Source organism: Arvicola amphibius, chromosome 6 (genome assembly GCF_903992535.2).
Source record: "Arvicola amphibius chromosome 6, mArvAmp1.2, whole genome shotgun sequence".
Lineage (NCBI taxonomy): Eukaryota > Metazoa > Chordata > Mammalia > Rodentia > Cricetidae > Arvicola > Arvicola amphibius.
The window spans coordinates 35,307,627-35,326,038 of NC_052052.2; the positions used below are offsets into that span (position 1 = coordinate 35,307,627).

Consider the following 18,412-nt stretch of genomic DNA (forward strand, 5'->3'; position numbering starts at 1 on the left):
GTATTATTTCATATAATTGAGATTGTCTTTATTTATTCTTTGTGTATAATATTTTCAAGTATCTTTCACAGTGTTGGTTTCGTGATAGTAAACTGTCTTAGTTGATGCTTTTCATTCTTCTTTCCTTTTCTTTCATTTCTGTCTTTCTTCTCCAGGTCATGAGGTCATGAATTTGATTCATCTGCTTGTTCTTTCAGGTAATTGGTCATATTTTGCCAGAAAATCTTTGACATCATCACCTAACATTTACCTGTTTCAGTAACTTTGAGCTCAATAGCTGAGGAGGAGGAGTCATGCTGTCTTGCTTTTTCATGTTTACAGCATCTCTTTGCTGTGAGTTGCACATCTGCCAGTTTGAAGCTTCTCAAGAGCTGTGAGAATGTGGGAAATGACTCCATATAGCATTGGAAGCCGGTGGGGTGGTTAGAAGAGTTTTGGTGGAATACATATGTCTGCCAGGTCCTTTTGGTGTGTGATATCAGATAACTTCAGAGTTTATCTGTGTAGGGTTTCTTTGTGGCAGAAATCACCTGTGTAATGGTGAGAGTGGGGTGTTGAAACCACCCACTGTTACTGTGTTGGAGCCAATCTTTGGTTTTAGATCTGTTAATGAAATTTGGTGCCTCAGGGTTTGGTGCATATATGTCTAGTAGATTAAAATTTATCTTAACTTAGACTTTTATTTTTTTCTTTTATTTTCTTTCCTTTTTATTAAAAATTTCCGTCTCCTCCCTGCCTCCCATTTACCTCCCCCTCCCTGCCCCCTCCACTCCCCCTCCCTCTCCTGTCCGAAGAGCAGTAAGGGTTCCCTGCCCTGTGGGAAGTCCAAGTTCCTCCCCCCTCCATCCAGGTCTAGGAAGGTTGGGGGGCTAGCCTGTTTATTTTTTTTTAAAATTGGAAAGAAGTGAATCACTTCCAGTCACCCATTTTTCTGATGATTCCCTGATTTTAAAAAATTATTTATTTAATGTTCATGGGCATTTTGCTTCCATGTGTGTCTGTGTACCACATGCACATAGTGCCTACACAGGCCAGAAGAGGTGTCAAATCCCCTTGAACTGGGACTACAGACGGTTCCTTGTGAGCTATTACATAGAGCCTGGGAACAGAATGTAGGTCCCTGGAAGGCAACTGCTAAATCTATGAAAATACTAGAAATACGGAGAATGTGTTGTAGAGATAAAGACGTAGTAAACCTCCAATGTCACTCCCTGATAGTTTTAACAACATTTTTTTGGAGGATTGTTGAGGGAGGAAGCAGGGCAACTGCCTTGTAGCAGTGCCCTGAATGCAAAACCTACTCACTCCATGTTCATTATTATCAGAACATTGAGGGGAGCAGGCAAAAGCATCTTGTGCTGAGTACTGCCATTTTGACTTCTTACTCCATTTAATTGTAGGGTGGCACAAAGTTCAGGTTCTCAGGCCATAGGGGAGCTGAAAACTTTGCAATGACTGATCCACCTTTAGACAATATAAAAATAGTCTGTTATGCCCCCTTAATTCCCTAAAGTATTATGGATGTTCCTAACAGCAAAGAAAACAATGGATCTGATTGGGTGGACTAAAAAGTTTACACTTGTGTCAGTTGCTAATGATGGAATACATAGGGATAGTCCCTAGTCTTTGACTCTTGATTGTGAAAATTGTACCTCTAACTTGGAACAGTTGAGTTTATAGTTTTATGCTTATAAATCCCCCTTCTGCCCCTCTCAGGGCTGCCAGGAAAAGCAAGACTCCTGAGTCTTTGTCCTGCAGCCCTGTCAGTCAGTGACCCCACTTATGTGTGATTTATTGAAATCTTTGAAACCCGTAAGCGTTATCTCTCCCTTCCTCATGGCACACAAAAGACAGGGTGAGGCAATGTGAGCCAAACTATAAAGAACCCTGATTTAGAAAAGGAAACAGTCAAAAACTAGAATTCAGCCGTAGTCTTGGATGCCAAAGCTCTTTCCTCTGCAGTCGCCCAGTCTTTAAATGCATAGTGGACAGTGATCCAAGTAGGAAGGGAGTAAAGGTACAGGACGACCCACTCAGGGGGACGGGATCATATGGCTTTGCTAAATGTTCACATCATACCTTGATCTTTCAATCAGTCACTCATTCAACAAATATTTGAAGTTGTAAAATGACCACAAAGTTGGTAAATGTTTAGACAAATGGAATGTGCACAGTTGCATGTTCCCTCTGTCTTTGGTTTTGACAGGAGCTCAGGATTTTAGAAAGAAAGAAAATATATGGGTTATGTAATACATGTTATGTTACAGGGGAAGACAAAGTAGGAGTGTGTTCAAGAAAACATTTGGATAGATGATAAACCAGGTTAGGGCAAACACATATTCCAGGAAGGATAAAATAAGCTGGATTCATAGAAACTCCTGTTGAAATAAATTTGTGTAGGACTCTATGGATTCTGTAAAATTTGAGTTCATTTAGGGAAGATAATCATGATCAAAGAGATCATACCACCTCTTGTCTTCTTTCTTTTTAACTTTTGCCATTTTAAAATTTATTTTTTATTTACTATTTTGGTAAAATATATTTGATTATATTATTTCCCTTCATCATCTCCTCCCAGATCATCCCCATCTTTTTACTCATCCAACTCTATGTTAATGGCTAGGCTCACAATCCAAGCATCCCTTCTCTGCTTAAGTATACCATCCATAAATTATTTTGGAAATCATCCCAACACTGTACAGTTCACGGGTTACTAATTCTTCAAGATCTCATTTTTATAATTTTGCTTTATTAATCCTGGGTTTTTTTCAGGCAAACCATAACATGTATAATTTCACTGATTTCTTTAATAGAATTAATGCAAACTGAGATCAAGAAATATGTCTTGACATAAGTGATGGCAATGACCATTTTAAGTATTTGGGGAAGGTATTATTATCCTACCCAGTCAAGATACTGAGGCACAGAAAGACTGTGTAGCAGGCTACATGTGTGGTGAGGCTAACCTGGGGTTGAGCCCTCCTAAATGCAGCTGCAGTGTTCCACCCATTGACACATTCCTCCCAGATCATAACTGGAGAAGGGTTGGGATAAGCCCTAAGTAAAATGTAAGAAACAGCTGGATTTGGGGTCCAGCAGCAAGGATCACTATGTGTAGAAACTCTCTGCAACTACATTCGTCTGAACACACCAATTTACTCCTTGTAATCATTTTCATCTGTGCAAGCAGCTACCCCTGTTAAATGTTTGGTAAGTTAGATTATGAATCTCTGAATATCAAGTTTAATTATGTCTACTCCATAACTCCATCTCATTAAATAGGATGTTATATAACATATATTAGGTGCTCAATAAATATTTGTGAGCAGTAGAGAGACAGGAAAGTGCGTGGTTATATAGCAATGACCAAGGTCTGTTGCTAAGGCCCTGTTTTCACTGTTTCCCAATGTTGTCTCATATTAATAAACTTTGGAACCTGAGGTCAATACCTGTCTGTCTTCTCCATTATCCCTCCCAAAAGTAGGCGGATCAACTTTCTCATTACTTAAATGTGGGTGTTCAAAAGGTTCAGTGACGCTAGTGATCCAGAAGCCACTGACCATGGGTTTCTCTATATTTAGTCCCACCAGAAGCTTGGATGGTGTTTCTGGGTTCTTCCAAGTGGTCTTCCTGCTCAGCCTATTTCTGGTGCTTTTCAAGGCAGTCCAGTTCTACTTAAGAAGGCAGTGGCTGCTCAAGACCCTCCAGAAGTTCCCATCCACTCCTTCCCATTGGCTTTGGGGGCACCGCCAGAAGGTAGGAAGAAGGGAAAGAGTGGAAGGACATGAAAAGCTGGCACTCTGATAGTTTAGTTTCTGTCCATGGGGTAGTTTTCTGTGTGATGAGCATATGGTTTCTGAATGAAGAATATTCATTTCACTTCTAAGAGTGAGCTTACCTTAACCATGAGGAGCACACACCCTTTTAAGAAGATGTGTGTTGTCAATAGACTCAGGATGTACAAGGGCATGGGAAAACAGCTTGTCCTTATAGAGTAGGTGAGTGATGTCGGGTACACAGAACAACTATCTAGGTTTGTTAAGACTGAGAGAGCTTCTAGACATGATGATTTGGGGGCCATGTTATGTATCGGTTTCCTCTAAGATTAAAACTGTCCTTTTTGAGGGAAACTTATGATTACAGTACAGGATATTCTAAAGAGAGGTAAAACATCCCATTCAGAAAGGATGCCTCTAAGTTACTGGAAGTTCTGTGGGGAGGTGAAACATCCCATCCTGCAGTAGAAGTCCTTAAGTCCAGGAAGCAAGCAACTCAAAGGCTTCAAAACATCCCCGAAACTGGCTATATTCACTAGTCTCCTCCATCCCCAAGTGTGTAGAAGCAGTAAGGATGGCTGACTGCTACTAGCCCTCAGTGGGGTACAGTTTGGTAAGGGACTGTATGAAGAGGTCCTCAGGATTGCACACTGGTCACATTTAAGAATAGATAAATTTAGAGCTCCTACAGAATGCTGAGGCTCTTATCCCCACAAATTCTTTTTTCCCTCATTTTTTTAATTAAAAATTTCCATCTCCTCCCCTCCTCCTCCCCCTTCCCTCCCCTCCCTTCCACCCATACCCCCACTCCCTCCCTCTCCAGGTCAAAGAGCCATCAGGGTTCCCTTCACTATGTTAAGTCCAAGGTCCTCCCAACTCCCCCCAGGTCCAGGAAGGTGAGCAACCAAACTGACAAGGCTCACATTGAGCCCGTCCCTGCTGTAGAGTCCAAGCCCATCGCCATTGTCCTTGGTTTCTCAGTCAGCCTCCACCATCAGCCACGTTCAGAGAGTCCTGTTTAGTCGCATGTTCCATCAGTCCCATTCCAACTGGACTTGGTGATCTCCCGTTAGTTCTGTCCCACAACTTCTTTACGGATCAATAGCTCCATAACTCCTTTACAAATCATTACCTCCGTCTAACAAGACTTCAGGATCTGGCCAGGGAAATTCTTGACACAGCAAATGTCTGGATGAAAGAAAACATGAATTGTCAAACTGACCCCAAATTCTGTCTTTTTTTATGAACATTTCAGAGGCTATATCCCTGTGACAGTCCTGCCTCTCCCCTACCAAACAAAATACTAGATGTCAAAGAATAATTTCATTAATTTGTCTTTTTCCTGGTATCTGCTCCAAAAGGATAAGGAGCTCCAGCAGATTCTTACGTGGGTAGAGAAATTCCCAAGTGCCTGCTTGCAGTGGCTCTCAGGGAGTCGTGCACGAGTCTTGATCTATGACCCTGACTATGTGAAGGTGATAGTGGGGCGATCAGGTAAGAGTCCAATAGCTTCCTTGCAGCATATCTCCACCCAACATTCATACCCCAAGTCGGTGGCATTTTAGAAAAGAGTGACATTCAGCCATTGATGTCTCACTGGTATCTGCTACCGTTCTCCCTGTCCAGAGACCAACATATAATCAAAAATACTTACATAGCTTAAAATAGCTGCACAGGTCTTAATTTCTTTTTTTCTTATTTTTTCTTTTAAAACAAATTGAGTCAATGTGTTTTACAAATTTCTCTGTAGGTGAAGAACAAAATTTATATCTAGAGACCTGGATTCAAAATCTTTAATTGCTTACTTATCTGACACAAAGGATTACTAAGCCACAGCCCATTATAGAAAAAAACTCAAGTCTTTTTGTTATTGGTTGGCTTTGAGAGGTGTTTGGTTTTGTTTTTTAAACATCATAGTGACAGAGACATTCAGCTGCTGGTGCAATGAAGTCTGTCTTCCTAAACCCCGATAACTGGCAAGACAAAGACAGAAAGGAATGGGAAGCAGTGAGGGGTGATAAGGAAAAACTGTCAGCAGAAATCCACCAAGAACTAATGGCATGGTTGCTAATATGGCTCAGCTGGTCAAGGAGTTTGCTGCTGAAGACTGATGATCTGAGTTTGAGCCCTGAAACCCACACTGAAAGTGAGAAGAATGAACCAACTTCACAGTTGTCTTCTGAACACCAGACAGACACTGTAGCAAGTGCACACACACACACACACACACACACATACATATATATATACATACATATATATATATATATATATATATATATAAAGTTTAAAATTCTGAAAAACTGAAGAATTCATAAAAGCTTGTAGTTTGAACATTATCTTGTTTATCTGGTCTGCAATATCTATGTTACTTTTCAGATCCAAAAGCTTCTGGTATTTACCAATTAGTTGCTCCCTGGATTGGTAAGTATATTAAAATAAATGATGTGTTTTCCTGACTGCTCTTTGGCTAATGGAGAACAATAGGTGCCTGGCCAAAAGTATCATGATCCATCCCTAACTAAGACTTCATTTCTCTTCTTCTAGTCAGTCCTTAGTCCTTCCTACTGCTGGTATAAGTGTTCATGATATCCAGTTTCTGCCACATTATTTCTTCAGACATTCATGGCCAGACATGCATATATGTTCCTTGATCTGATGCCAACCTGTTTTCATCCTTTATCTCACTTCTTTCTTAGTCACAGAAGATTTATTAGACAAACTTGGAGTCTCACTTTCCCTGTTTTTGGCTAAGAAATCCCACCATTACTGGAATTTTCTTTCCTTATTCCATCCCAATGAATCTGACCAAATGATCCCAGGGGTACCCTTGATTCCACTTCTACTGGACACATTCACATACCAGTCTCCGGCCCAGGCTACGGTTTGCTTCTGTTGAATGGGAAGAAGTGGTTCCAGCACCGGCGGATGCTGACTCCAGCCTTCCATTATGATATCCTCAAACCCTACGTCAGAATCATGGCGGACTCCGTCAATACAATGCTAGTGAGTTACTCTGGTTCTTTCTCATTTCTTCACATGCACTCACAGCACACTCACGATGACCGCACCCCAATTTCAGATTGCTGCATAGACTAAAAACTCATGCTATAAAGTAAGTGTTCCACAAATGCATAAATTGAATTACTCCTATTTATCAGAGTGGATAACACTCTTCGTCTTTGGCTGGACCGGACAGTGGCAGCTTCAAGATGTTATAGGACAAAATGTCTTGGACCAAGGGCTTCTGCATAATCTTGAGTGAGCCACAAACAAAGTAGTCACAAGGTCCACATCCTCACATCTATCTCTGACATATCATCACCTTTATTAGGCCTGATTTCTGTTCTCACCATGTTTAACAAACTTTTGATAAGTGAAACAGAATTAAAACCACTCATGAGGCATGTTCATTTAGGCCCGCATCTTCCTTACCTTCACACATTTTATGCCTTTATTAGTGTTTGCACTAGGTTTTCAAGTCTAATTCACTCTCAGAAACAAAAGGAGCCTTTTTGTAAACTAAAAGATTATATTTGTTTTAAAAAACAAATAATAACTGGACAGAATGAGAGGGCATGTTGTTTTGTTAAAAGGTTTGGAAGAAGTAGGCATCAGACTACAAACATTCGCTTCATGCCTTTAATTTGCTACAGGCATATGATCTTGATGGTCAGGTACTCCAGACTGATTATCTGTAGATAAACTGAAAAATCTTAGCCTGAACACAGGTCTTCTGAAGAAAACAATTGTTTCATTGTCACCACAGGACAAATGGGAGAAGCTCGGTGGACAGGACTACCCTCTGGAGGTCTTTCACTACATCTCCATGATGACGCTGGACACTGTTATGAAGTGTGCTTTCAGTTACAAGGGCAGTGTCCAGTTGGATGAGTGAGTGAAATCTTCATTTGTAGTCTTTGGTCTTACCAGTCTGCCGGGGCTTAGGAAGAGGTTCGTGGTAACGAAGGCAGTTGCCTCTATAGAAAGCAAGATTCTCACCCAGACATAGGCCAAGCTCTAATTTCAAGCCAGCCCCAACAAAACACAGTAGAACCCTAGCAAATGTAGAAGCTCATTCTCTAAATGCTCAAGGATTCAAATACCTATAAGACACAAGTGATGTGTGCCTTGGTGTTGTGTGTCCCAGAGTTGAAAGGTTGACTGTAGAGCCCACTCTATTCTTGGGTCAGACAATCCCATAACAAGTACATTGTATCTCTTATCCTCAGAAATTCCAGGTTCTACACTAAGGCCGTTGAGGATCTGAACACCCTGACTTTCCATCGAATAAGGAGTGTCTTTTATTGGAATAACACCATCTACAAAATGTCCTCTGACGGCCGTTTGTTCCACCATGCCTGCCAGCTTGCACATGAGCACACAGGTTCTGCCTTTCCACCCCTTTCTTCCTTTATCAGGCTCATTGCAAAGATATGATTATACATCTCAGATACAGTGAGTTTTCCAGAAGCCTCTGTAGGACTCATGTTAGTCACTACTAAGATATGACTTCTGGGAGCTAGAATTACAAGAATTCCCAGTTTCATTACATTGCATTGGTGACACTGCAGGAGATCCATCCAACAGCCTTTAACATGGCTCTGTGGCCCATGATATTGATTGGAGTCTTGTAGGATATGAGATTGTGCAGCCTTCAATCATGACCAAATTCCCACATGCACATGCTCCCTGGGATATGCAGATTGGGCTCGGGGATCCTGTGAATTACATAAGCTCTGATATCTCTCTGACAAATGCTGTCATGGGGTAGATGGAGTGATCAAGATGAGGAAAGCTCAGCTTCAGAACGAGGAAGAGCTGGAGAAAGTCAAGAAGAAGAGGCGCTTGGATTTCTTGGACATCCTCTTGCTTTCCAAAGTGAGTGGAGTTCAGGGATGAGGTTTGGTCCAGAAACACAGATTAGATACCAACGTTGCTCTTACCTGTGCCTTTACTCAGATGGAGGATGGGAAGAGCTTGTCTGATGAGGACCTGCGTGCAGAGGTGGATACATTCATGTTCGAGGGCCATGACACCACAGCCAGTGGAATATCCTGGATTTTCTATGCTCTGGCCACACACCCTGAGCACCAACAGAGATGCAGAGAGGAGGTTCAAAGTGTCCTGGGTGATGGAACCTCTGTCACCTGGTGAGAAAAACTCAAGATGAAGGAGACCCTGTCTTCTTATAAGAGAGATCTTTTCTAAATTGTTTTCTTTTTCTTTATTCTTCTTTCACATAATACACCCTGACCACAGCCTCTCCTCCTTCCTTACTTCCTGTCCTTTTCCCACCTCTTCACTTTCCCACTCCCCTAGACCCACTAATTCTCCATTTGTCTTCAGAAAAGATCAGGCCTCCAAGTGATATCAAGCAAACACTGCATAACAACATACAGTAAGACTAGGCATAAACCCTCATTTCAAGGCTGGACCAGACCAACCCAGTAGGAGGAAAAGGGCCTCAAGAGTAGGCAAAAGAGTCAGAGATAATCCTATTTACCCTGTTGGGCATCCAACAAAATCCCTAAGCTAAACAATCACATCATGTATGCAAAGGGTCTAGTTCAGACCCATGCAGGCTCTGTAGTTGCTGCTTCAGTCTCTGAGAAACCCTTATGAGCCATGATTAGCAGGGTCTGTGGACTGTATTCTTGTGGTGTCCTCAACCTATCTGACTCCTATAAGCCTTCCTCCCCCTCTTCTTCTGGGTTCCACCTAATATTTGGCTATGGGTCTTTGATTCTCTTTCCATCAGCTTCTGGAGGAAGCCTCTCTGGTGATGACTGAGCAAGACAATGATTCACAATGATAGCAGAATATCATTAGGAATAATTTCATTGACTTTTTTGTTCAGTCATGTTTGGTTCTATCCTGGGTCTCTGAACAATCCAGCTTCCTGATTCCGACTGCCTAGGCAGTGTTGGCCATGAGCTCTCTATAGAGGTGTGGGCTTCAGGTTAGACCAACCTTTTGTTGGCCACCCCCACAAGCCTTGAGCCACCATTGTTCCAGTGTATCTTGATGGCAAGACACCTTGTGGGTCATAGCTTTTGTGGCTATATTGGTGTCCCAGTCCCACCACTGGGAGACTTGCCTGGTTACAGAAGATGGCTGATTCAAGCCCTATATCTTCTCTCTTTCCCTTCCTCCCCACCTGATCCTGCCTGTCCTCATCCCCACCTGCCCCCAGTCCACCCACAAAATCTATTCTATTTACCCTTTCCAGGGAGATCCATTTTCCACCCTAGACCTCTCCCCTTTACCTAACTTCTCTGGGTCTGTGGATTGTAGTGTGGTTATCCTTTACTTAACAGCTAATATCCACTTATAAGTGAGTACATACCATGTCTGTCTTTCTGGGCCTGGGTGGCCTTGCTCAGGATGATATTTTTCTTGTACCCCCGTTCTGTGTGGCTTTTCAGGGTGGCTTTTATTTCAGGGACCACCTGGACCAATTGCCCTACACCACCATGTGCATCAAGGAGGCCATGAGACTCTACCCACCTGTACCAGGTGTGAGTCGAGAGCTCAACACACCTGTCACCTTCCCTGATGGACTCTCCTTACCCAAAGGTAATCAAAACCAGTTGCCTAAGTCCTCATGTGTGTTCTGCTGTCTTAATAAATTGGATCCTTATTTTGAAGCTGAGCTGAGGTCATAAAATTGAGACTGAGGAAGTCTTCTGGAAGAAATGCCACCCCCTAGTTAAATGTCATTCTCAGCTTTGAAATTGCAGTCACTTGAGATATTCAGGGTTGAAAAAGAACAACACAAGTCTTGTGGCTATACAGCTTTATTCATGAGTAAAAGCAAATGAAAAAGATAATGGAATCCTAGGTGTTGGTGCAATGTTTCCCAGTGTCTCAGGAAATTTTGAGTTGATGAAAGAGAGGAGCCAGTGATAAGTTCTGGGCTCCTTATCTCCATAGGAAAACACATATTAGTGAACTGATCATTGGGTATGATACCACCTCTGCCACATGCTAGCAGTGTAAACATAAGAAAAGATAACGGGCCTCATGGAGAATTTAGTATTTCATATGAAAAATGGGCATAAAACAGCACCTTTAGAAACTTCGGTGGGGAGAGACTTGTGAGTGTTCTGTGAGCTAATGTATGTTCTTCAATGGTACATGTAAGACATTTGATGAGTGTGTGTTGACACTTCACTTACTAGAAGCAGATGTTCCCATACTTCATTGCTCTCTATTATCACCATATTCATGGATCTCTAAAGCACACTTTGCTAAGCTCCCTATTTCCCAAAGGATTATCAGCTCTAAGTGATGACTTCTTAAGTGCATGCCAGTCTCCTATTGGATGTGAGTCTAGAACTCCATTTTTTTGGCTTAATTATGTTTCCCTCCATGTCTTCCCCTCACAGGCATCACAGTCTCAATCAGCATTTATGGCCTTCACCATAACCCACGTTTTTGGCCAAACCCTAAGGTATGAAGGCCCTGAGAAGAGAGAAGAGCCACTCAATTGCAACTTCAGACATTCTGTGTCCTTTTGCATTGGAAATGGGCTTGACTTCAGTTTGTCCTGGTCCCTGTGCTCTCTCTGCAGGTCTTTGACCCTTCTAGATTTGCACCAGATTCTTCTAGGCACAGCCATGCTTTCCTGCCCTTCTCAGGAGGAGCAAGGTGATGGGAAAGGGTTGGGAGGAAAGGGAGTCCCAGGCACACATTAATATTTTCTATTTCTGATTGCTTATGTTTCATTTGGCCTACTTTTGTGTATTATGGGTATGTGTGGACAGATAGTGTCAGGTATATGTGTGCCAAAAAGAAAGGTGACAATTCAGTATACCACAGAGGGTTTTAACGCACTGCCCAGTGGTCACTGAAATACTTGTAAGAAAAATTAGTATGTTTTGGTATTTTCACAAATGCTGAACTTCATATTTCAGAATCGTATTCCTTATGTAAGCTAAACCAAGAATTTTAGTTTTCAATGACATTAAAGGGAAAATTTTTCCTTCCCAAAATTCCCATTAAAGCCCAGTAGTTTTTCTTATTAATTCAACAGTTGGATGCTTCTATGAATCCCTGAAATATATGTACCTAAAAACATATATGTAATAAATATATATTAAGTTTTAAAGGTGATATATAGAAAATTCTAGAAATTCTATGAGCATTTTTGTTAAAGTAATTATATATATAAAAGAGTTCACAGCTCATTGTAGGATGGACACCAGAGGCTATCGTCTCACATTTTTGGCTTCTACCCTCACAAAAATTTTACTGCATAGACAAATGTTTGCAGCTTGTATTTCCCAATTTGCAAAGTCATGCTTATGGGAAGGGACATCAGCCACAGAGGATACAGAGCTAGTTGGCTCTTAGCTTGTCCTTTGAACAGTGAGGTAATGAGGAGCATCTCTGGCAGCTTCAGTAGTGTGATCTGAAATAGGAAGTGAGACTAGATACTCAACAATCCTGTATTAAGTGTGGTTATGGCTGGGACATCTGGATGCTGTTCTACCTAATGGAGTGCATAGGAAGAAGTGTGTGGACAACAAAGACAGCAAAAACGTAAATAAGGGATTTTCTGGGGTCCGATCAGATGGCTGCAAATGGTGGCAGTCTGAGAGGAATGAGGGATTGGAGCCCGACAACTGAGCAGGAGGAAGATGGAGAAAAACTTGAAGATTCTAAATCAGATGCATTCACCAGAAGTTTCTACCACTGATATTTGACTCCTGTTATAGGATCAATTCAGTTTTTATGCATAGATGATAATCCCCAGTATGGTGACCTATCCATCCTCATCTTATACCTAATAGGGTGTTCACAGTGGAGATCAAAAAACTTTGTGGAAAGAATTGGATAACCTAATGACTACCTCATTAAATAATTCATGTGCTTGGACTTGATGCCCCACAATGCTGGCACTGTTCAAATGACATTTCGTACAACCAGGAGCAGGTCTAGGGTTAGACGTAGCCTTAGAGGAGTGAAAATTTGTCATAGGTAAGAAATCTATTCATGAAGACAAGGGATTTAGGTGGCTGTGTGAACTTAAAGCAAGGGAAGGATTTAGGTCTGTGACCTATATGGAAAATGATTAGGCAGGTACCATGAGGGGGAACCCTAATGCCCAACATGTCTGAGGACACATCTCACTTTATGTCTCTGCTTGGTTCAGAAACTGCATTGGGAAACAGTTTGCTATGAATGAGATGAAGGTGGCCGTGGCCCTGACTCTGCTCCGCTTTGAGCTGCTGCCAGATCCCACCAGGATCCCAGTCCCCATGTTAAGACTTGTGTTGAAGTCCAAGGATGGGATCCACCTGCGTCTCAAGAAGCTAAGATAATTCTGGAGGAGAAAAGGACTAATCTAGGGACCTGCTGCCTTCAGGGCTTTCTGCTTGTCACCTGCTTTTGTCCCAGGCTTATCTGTATTTCTTTTGCTTTCTTTCTGACACCTGTCCCTCTGCTGTCTGTGATATCTCCTGTCATCCCATCTTCCTGCGCTTTTTCGAACTCTCCCTAGACTCTTCCCCAGTTGTGTGTGTGCCTGTCTGCCACATGGTTGTGTCTCTGACTGGCCACACAACCCCTGAACACCTGCCTGTCCTCAGTTTACCCTTTATAACCATCACCCTGAAAGAAGAAACATTTTGCCGGGCGGTGGTGGCACACGCCTTTAATCCCAGCACTCGGGAGGCAGAGGCAGGCGGATCTCTGTGAGTTCGAGACCAGCCTGGTCTACAAGAGCTAGGTCCAGGACAGGCTCTAAAAAAGCTGCAGAGAAACCCTGTCTCGAAAAAAAAAGAAACATTTTAAATGGAGACACTTGTGCCTCTCCCTTTGGCTCTCAGACTCTTGAGACAGTGAACACCATGAACTAAAATGTCCTTAGGAATCACATGCTGGGAGAAAATTAACATTAAAAGTCTGCATCACCCAGAAGAGAAACTTGATTCACAAGCAGAGGCTCTCCATATTCTTTCTATTTGTCTCATGTTGAAGTTAATGTGTGTTTAGGGTGTTTGCTCCAATTTTCTTATGAAATAATAATACTGTTATAGAGAAATGAATAGTTTTTCCTACTTTGCTCCAAGCTGAAAATAAATCCATTTTACTTCATCTACTTCTGTTCCCTATTTTTGTTTCAGAGGCAGGCATGAACCTAAGTGTCCCAAAGAGGCTTTAGCAAGCCAGCCATCAGGGAATCTTGTTACTGTCTGGTCCCTACTGTTAGAGTGTGGTAGAATTCTCAGCTCTTGAGGGGTTTTCTTTGCTTTTTGACCCTTTGAGTTGGCTGACTATAAATCAGACTGATGATCTGGTGAAGCTAAGGAGTTTTCTGATTTTAACCTGACCTTATTTGCTTAGAGTACTCTAGTTATTCAGTAAGGAGATTCGGAGAATTCCTGCTAAATTCACATGATCTGGACCTGGATTCTTTGGTGATAACAGCACCAACTATAAAGTAAAGTGTTTATCATCCATGCACCGCGCACAAAAGCACCCAAGTTCATAAAACATTACTACAGCTGACTCTGCAGTATAACTACTACAGCTGACTCTGCAGTATAACTACTACAGTTGACTCTGCAGTATAACTACTACATACTGACTCTCACACAGTGACTTCAGTACCACAGGCTCCCCAGTAGACAAGTCATCCCAACAAAAGTTCAACTAACGTTCTGGAGATAACTGATGTCATAAGCCAAACAGAGCTAACAGATATTTTCAGGGCATTTTACCCAAACACAAAGGAATAGGCCCTTTTCTCAACACCTCATGGAACGTTCTCCAAAGCTGGTCACGTACTTGGAAAAGTCTCTACAGATACAACAAAACTGGAAACATCCTATCTGATCGCCATGGATCAGATATCATGCTGGATATCAACAACCAAAACTAAAAACTCATGAAACCTGAATGATGCATTAGTGAGTGAAAAGGGGGCCAAGACAGAAATCAAGAAGGAATATAAAAACCTTCTATAATTGAATGAAAATGAAAACAACATATTCAAATCCATGGAACATAATGAAGGTAATTGTAAGAGGCAAATTCATACCACTAAGTCCCTAATATTGGAGAGATCTCCTATTAGTAATTTAACAGCATACATGAAAGCTCTAGAACAAAAAGAAAATGAAAATCTAAAAGGAGTAGATGGCAAGAAATAATCAAATTCAGGACTGAAGTCAATAAAATAGAATCAAACAAACAATAACAGAAAACAAAGAGTTGGTCCTTCAAGAGTATCAATAGCCAAGTTAACTAAAAGATGGAGTGGGAAGAATCAAATTAACAAAGTTAGAGATGAAAAGGAGGGTATAACAACAGATGCTGAGGAAATCTAGAGACTCGTAAGAAAATACTTTAAAAACCTGTACTCCATAAAACTAAAACATCTAAAAGAAATAGATAGTTTTCTTGATATATACCACCTACAAAAGTTAATTCAAGAACAGAAAAGCAATTTAACTAGACCTAGGAACAATAATAAAAAAGTCTCCTAACAACAAAAAAGCCCAGAACCAGATGATTTTAACACAGAGTCCTACCAGACTTTCAGAGAAGAGTAAGGGCAATACTTCTCAAATTATTCCATAAATAGAAACATAAGGGACACTGTCAACTCACTTTTAAAAGGCTACAACTACTCTGAAAAACAGACAATTTATATGAGACAATTTCTCTTATGAACATATACATAAAAATTCTCAGTAAAATACTTGCAAACAAAATCCAAGAACACATAAAAAGATCATTCACAATGAACAAGTTAGCTTCATCAGAGAGTTGCAGAGATGGTTCAATGTATATAATTCAATAAATGTAATTCACCATATAAACATTCTGGGGGAAAAACAACACATGATCATTTCACTAGCTGCAATGAAGACCTTCATCAAAATCCAATACCCCTTCATGACAAAAGTCCTGGAGAGACTAGAGATACAAGGCACATACATCAACATAATAAAGGCAATTTACAGAAAGCTCACACCCAAAATCAACCTAAATGGAGAGAAACTCAAAGCATTCCCATTAAAAACAAGACAAGGCTGTCCATTGTCTCCATAATAATTCAATATTGTACTTGAAACCTAAGCTAGAGCAATAAGACAACTGAGGGAGATCAAAGGGATACAAATTGGAAAGGAAGAAGTCAATGTACTTTTTTGGAAGATGATATGCTAGTATACATAAGTGACCCTAAACATTCTCATCTTCATATGGAAACACGCAGAGAGAAACAAAAAACAAACACACAAACAAACAAAAAACAGGACAGAATAATACAAACAAAACAAATCTGTGTAATAAAAGAATTGCTGAAGGTATCACCATCTCCAACCTTAAATTGTACTGCAGACATATAGTAATAAAAGCAGTGTGGTACTGGTATAAAAATAGACACATAGATCAATGGAATCAAATTGAAGACACAGAAATAAATCCACATTCCTACTGACACCTGATCTTTGATAAAGAAGCCAGAAATACATATTGGGAAACGAAACCTAGCATCTTCAACAAATTATGCTGGTCCAACTGGATGCCCTACATTTAGAAGATTGTAAATAGATCCATACTTACCCCTCTGTTTAAAACTCAATTACAAATAGACAAATGACCAGATGCACTAATAGAAGAGAAAGTGGAGAATAGTCTTGAACAGGAAAAGACTTTCTGAACAGAGTACCAATAGCAGGCCTTAGTATCAGCAATTAGTAAATGTGACCCCATGAAACTGAAAAGCTTCTGTATACCAAAGGACACCATCATTTGGACAAAGTAGCAGCCTACAGAATGGGGAAAGATTAGCAATTACATATCTGGTAGAGGTCTGATATCTGAAATATATAACCAAAATAATTAGACATCAAGAAAACAAACAACCAATTAAAAAAATAATGGGGTATAAGATCTAAACAGAATTTTCAAAAGAGGAAACGCAAATGGCCGAGAAACAAATAAATGTGCAACATCCTTAGTCGTCAGGGAAATGCAAATCAAAACTACTTTGAGATTTCATCTTACACCAGCACCAGGAATGACCAAGAGCAATAAAACAAATGACAGCTCATGATGGAGAGGATGCATAGTAAGGAGAATACTCATCTAATGCTAATGGGAGTGCAAACTTGTGTAGCCACTATGCAAATCAGAAAGGTGGGACTTGATCTACCTCAAGATCCAGCTATAATACTCTTGGGTATATACCTCAAGGACCCTTCATTCTATTACAGAGACAACTTTGTTCATTGCTGCTCTAGTCATAATTGTCAGAAACTAGAAATAGCCAGAAACTGGAAACAGCCTAGATTTTTGCAATGTAATATTATTCACTTATTAAAAATGAAATAATAAATTTTGAAGATAAATGGATAGAACAAGAAAATATACTGAATGAGGTAACTCAGGGCCAGAAAGACAAATATAGTATGTATTATCTGTGGATGTTAGCTGTTAAGTCTTTGATAAGCAAACTACAATCCATATAACCAAGGAGGTTAGGTATAGAGTATGGGAATGGGGGAGGAAGCAATGACTTTCCCTAGGAAAGGGAAATAGAATAGATAGTTATGAATGGATGGAAGGAGATGGAACTGGAGGAGCAAACAAGGATGGGGATGGAAGAGGGATACAGAGGGAGGATAAGAAAAAGGATAGCTAAAACTAAAGGCCATTTGAGGGGTCATATGGAAACCTAATACAGTAGAGCCCTTCTAAAATATATTCAGGTATGAGGCAATCTAAATAAAATTGTCAAATAATGGGAAAGACAGAGGTAACCAGATCGCTCATCACCAAATGATGCTTCAGTGCCAGGAATGGGTTACATCTAATTGAATTGTTGGGCAAAGTTTTTCCATGAGAAACCCCAAACAACTCAAGCTATTGCCAAGCCTATTGGTTGCTCTCCACAAACATATGGTAAGACCCTACTGCATAGACAACATTTATACAATTTATTGAACACAAAGTAAAGCCCATGCCTACCTAGTGCCTTCACTCCTGTGGACTAGTTTGTGTTCATGGTCCCATAACATACTCTTCACTCTGCCAAAGGAGAAAGGTAAATACCAGTCCAGTTACAAGCTCCTCAATCTACAAGGATGACCTTTCTGCAAGATGTGCTATTGCAAGACTGGCACAAAGCTTGTGATAGTAACCAACTGATATCTGATTCAGATTTAAGGTCCAGCCCATGAAATTCATCCATATCCAACACTGCTCAGGTAGCCAAGAACCTGAGGCTGGATAAGCCAGGAACCCAAGTGAAAACAAAAGACTACTCTTCTGTTACAGGAACATGTAACTACTCCTAGTGGCATTCTGCTATACTCATAGATTAGTGCCTTGCTCAGACTTCATCAGAGAAATTCCTTCATGCCGTTGATGGGAACAAATACAGAGATCCCTAGCTAGACAATGTACAGAGAGTTAGACCTTGGAACACTTAGTCCTAAATGAATGTCTCCATCAAATCTTTCCCCTCAGAGTTCAGGAAACCATGAAGGAGAGGAAGTAGAAAGATCATAAGAGCCAGAGGGGAAGTGGGACACCAAGAAAACCAAGATACTCTAAACACAGCAGGACTGATGAACATGTGAACTCACAGGTACGGTGGCAGCATGTATAGGGCT

The 18,412-nt window shown here is 40.8% G+C and overlaps 1 protein-coding gene across 1 annotated transcript; it reads left to right on the forward strand.

Moving 5' to 3' along the window:
• The first annotated feature begins 3,519 nt into the window (after positions 1 to 3,519).
• On the forward strand, positions 3,520 to 13,884 carry LOC119816439 (cytochrome P450 4A14). The gene is made up of 12 exons (XM_038333088.1): positions 3,520 to 3,756; positions 5,138 to 5,270; positions 6,156 to 6,200; positions 6,655 to 6,782; positions 7,546 to 7,670; positions 8,009 to 8,163; positions 8,551 to 8,657; positions 8,739 to 8,929; positions 10,222 to 10,355; positions 11,168 to 11,232; positions 11,353 to 11,429; positions 12,937 to 13,884. Exons 1-12 carry the CDS (start codon positions 3,562 to 3,564, stop codon positions 13,103 to 13,105), a joined length of 1,524 nt encoding a protein of 507 aa, XP_038189016.1. The 5' UTR covers positions 3,520 to 3,561; the 3' UTR covers positions 13,106 to 13,884.
• Positions 13,885 to 18,412: the final 4,528 nt, after the last annotated feature.

Coding starts and splice junctions, on each gene's coding strand:
- LOC119816439 (XM_038333088.1), top strand. CDS start 3,562: ATGGGTTTCTCTATATTTAGTCCCACCAGAAGCTTGGATGGTGTTTCT. Junction 6,201..6,654: donor ATTAGTTGCTCCCTGGATTG/GTAAGTATATTA, acceptor TCTCCGGCCCAG/GCTACGGTTTGCTTCTGTTG. Junction 8,930..10,221: donor GATGGAACCTCTGTCACCTG/GTGAGAAAAACT, acceptor CTTTTATTTCAG/GGACCACCTGGACCAATTGC.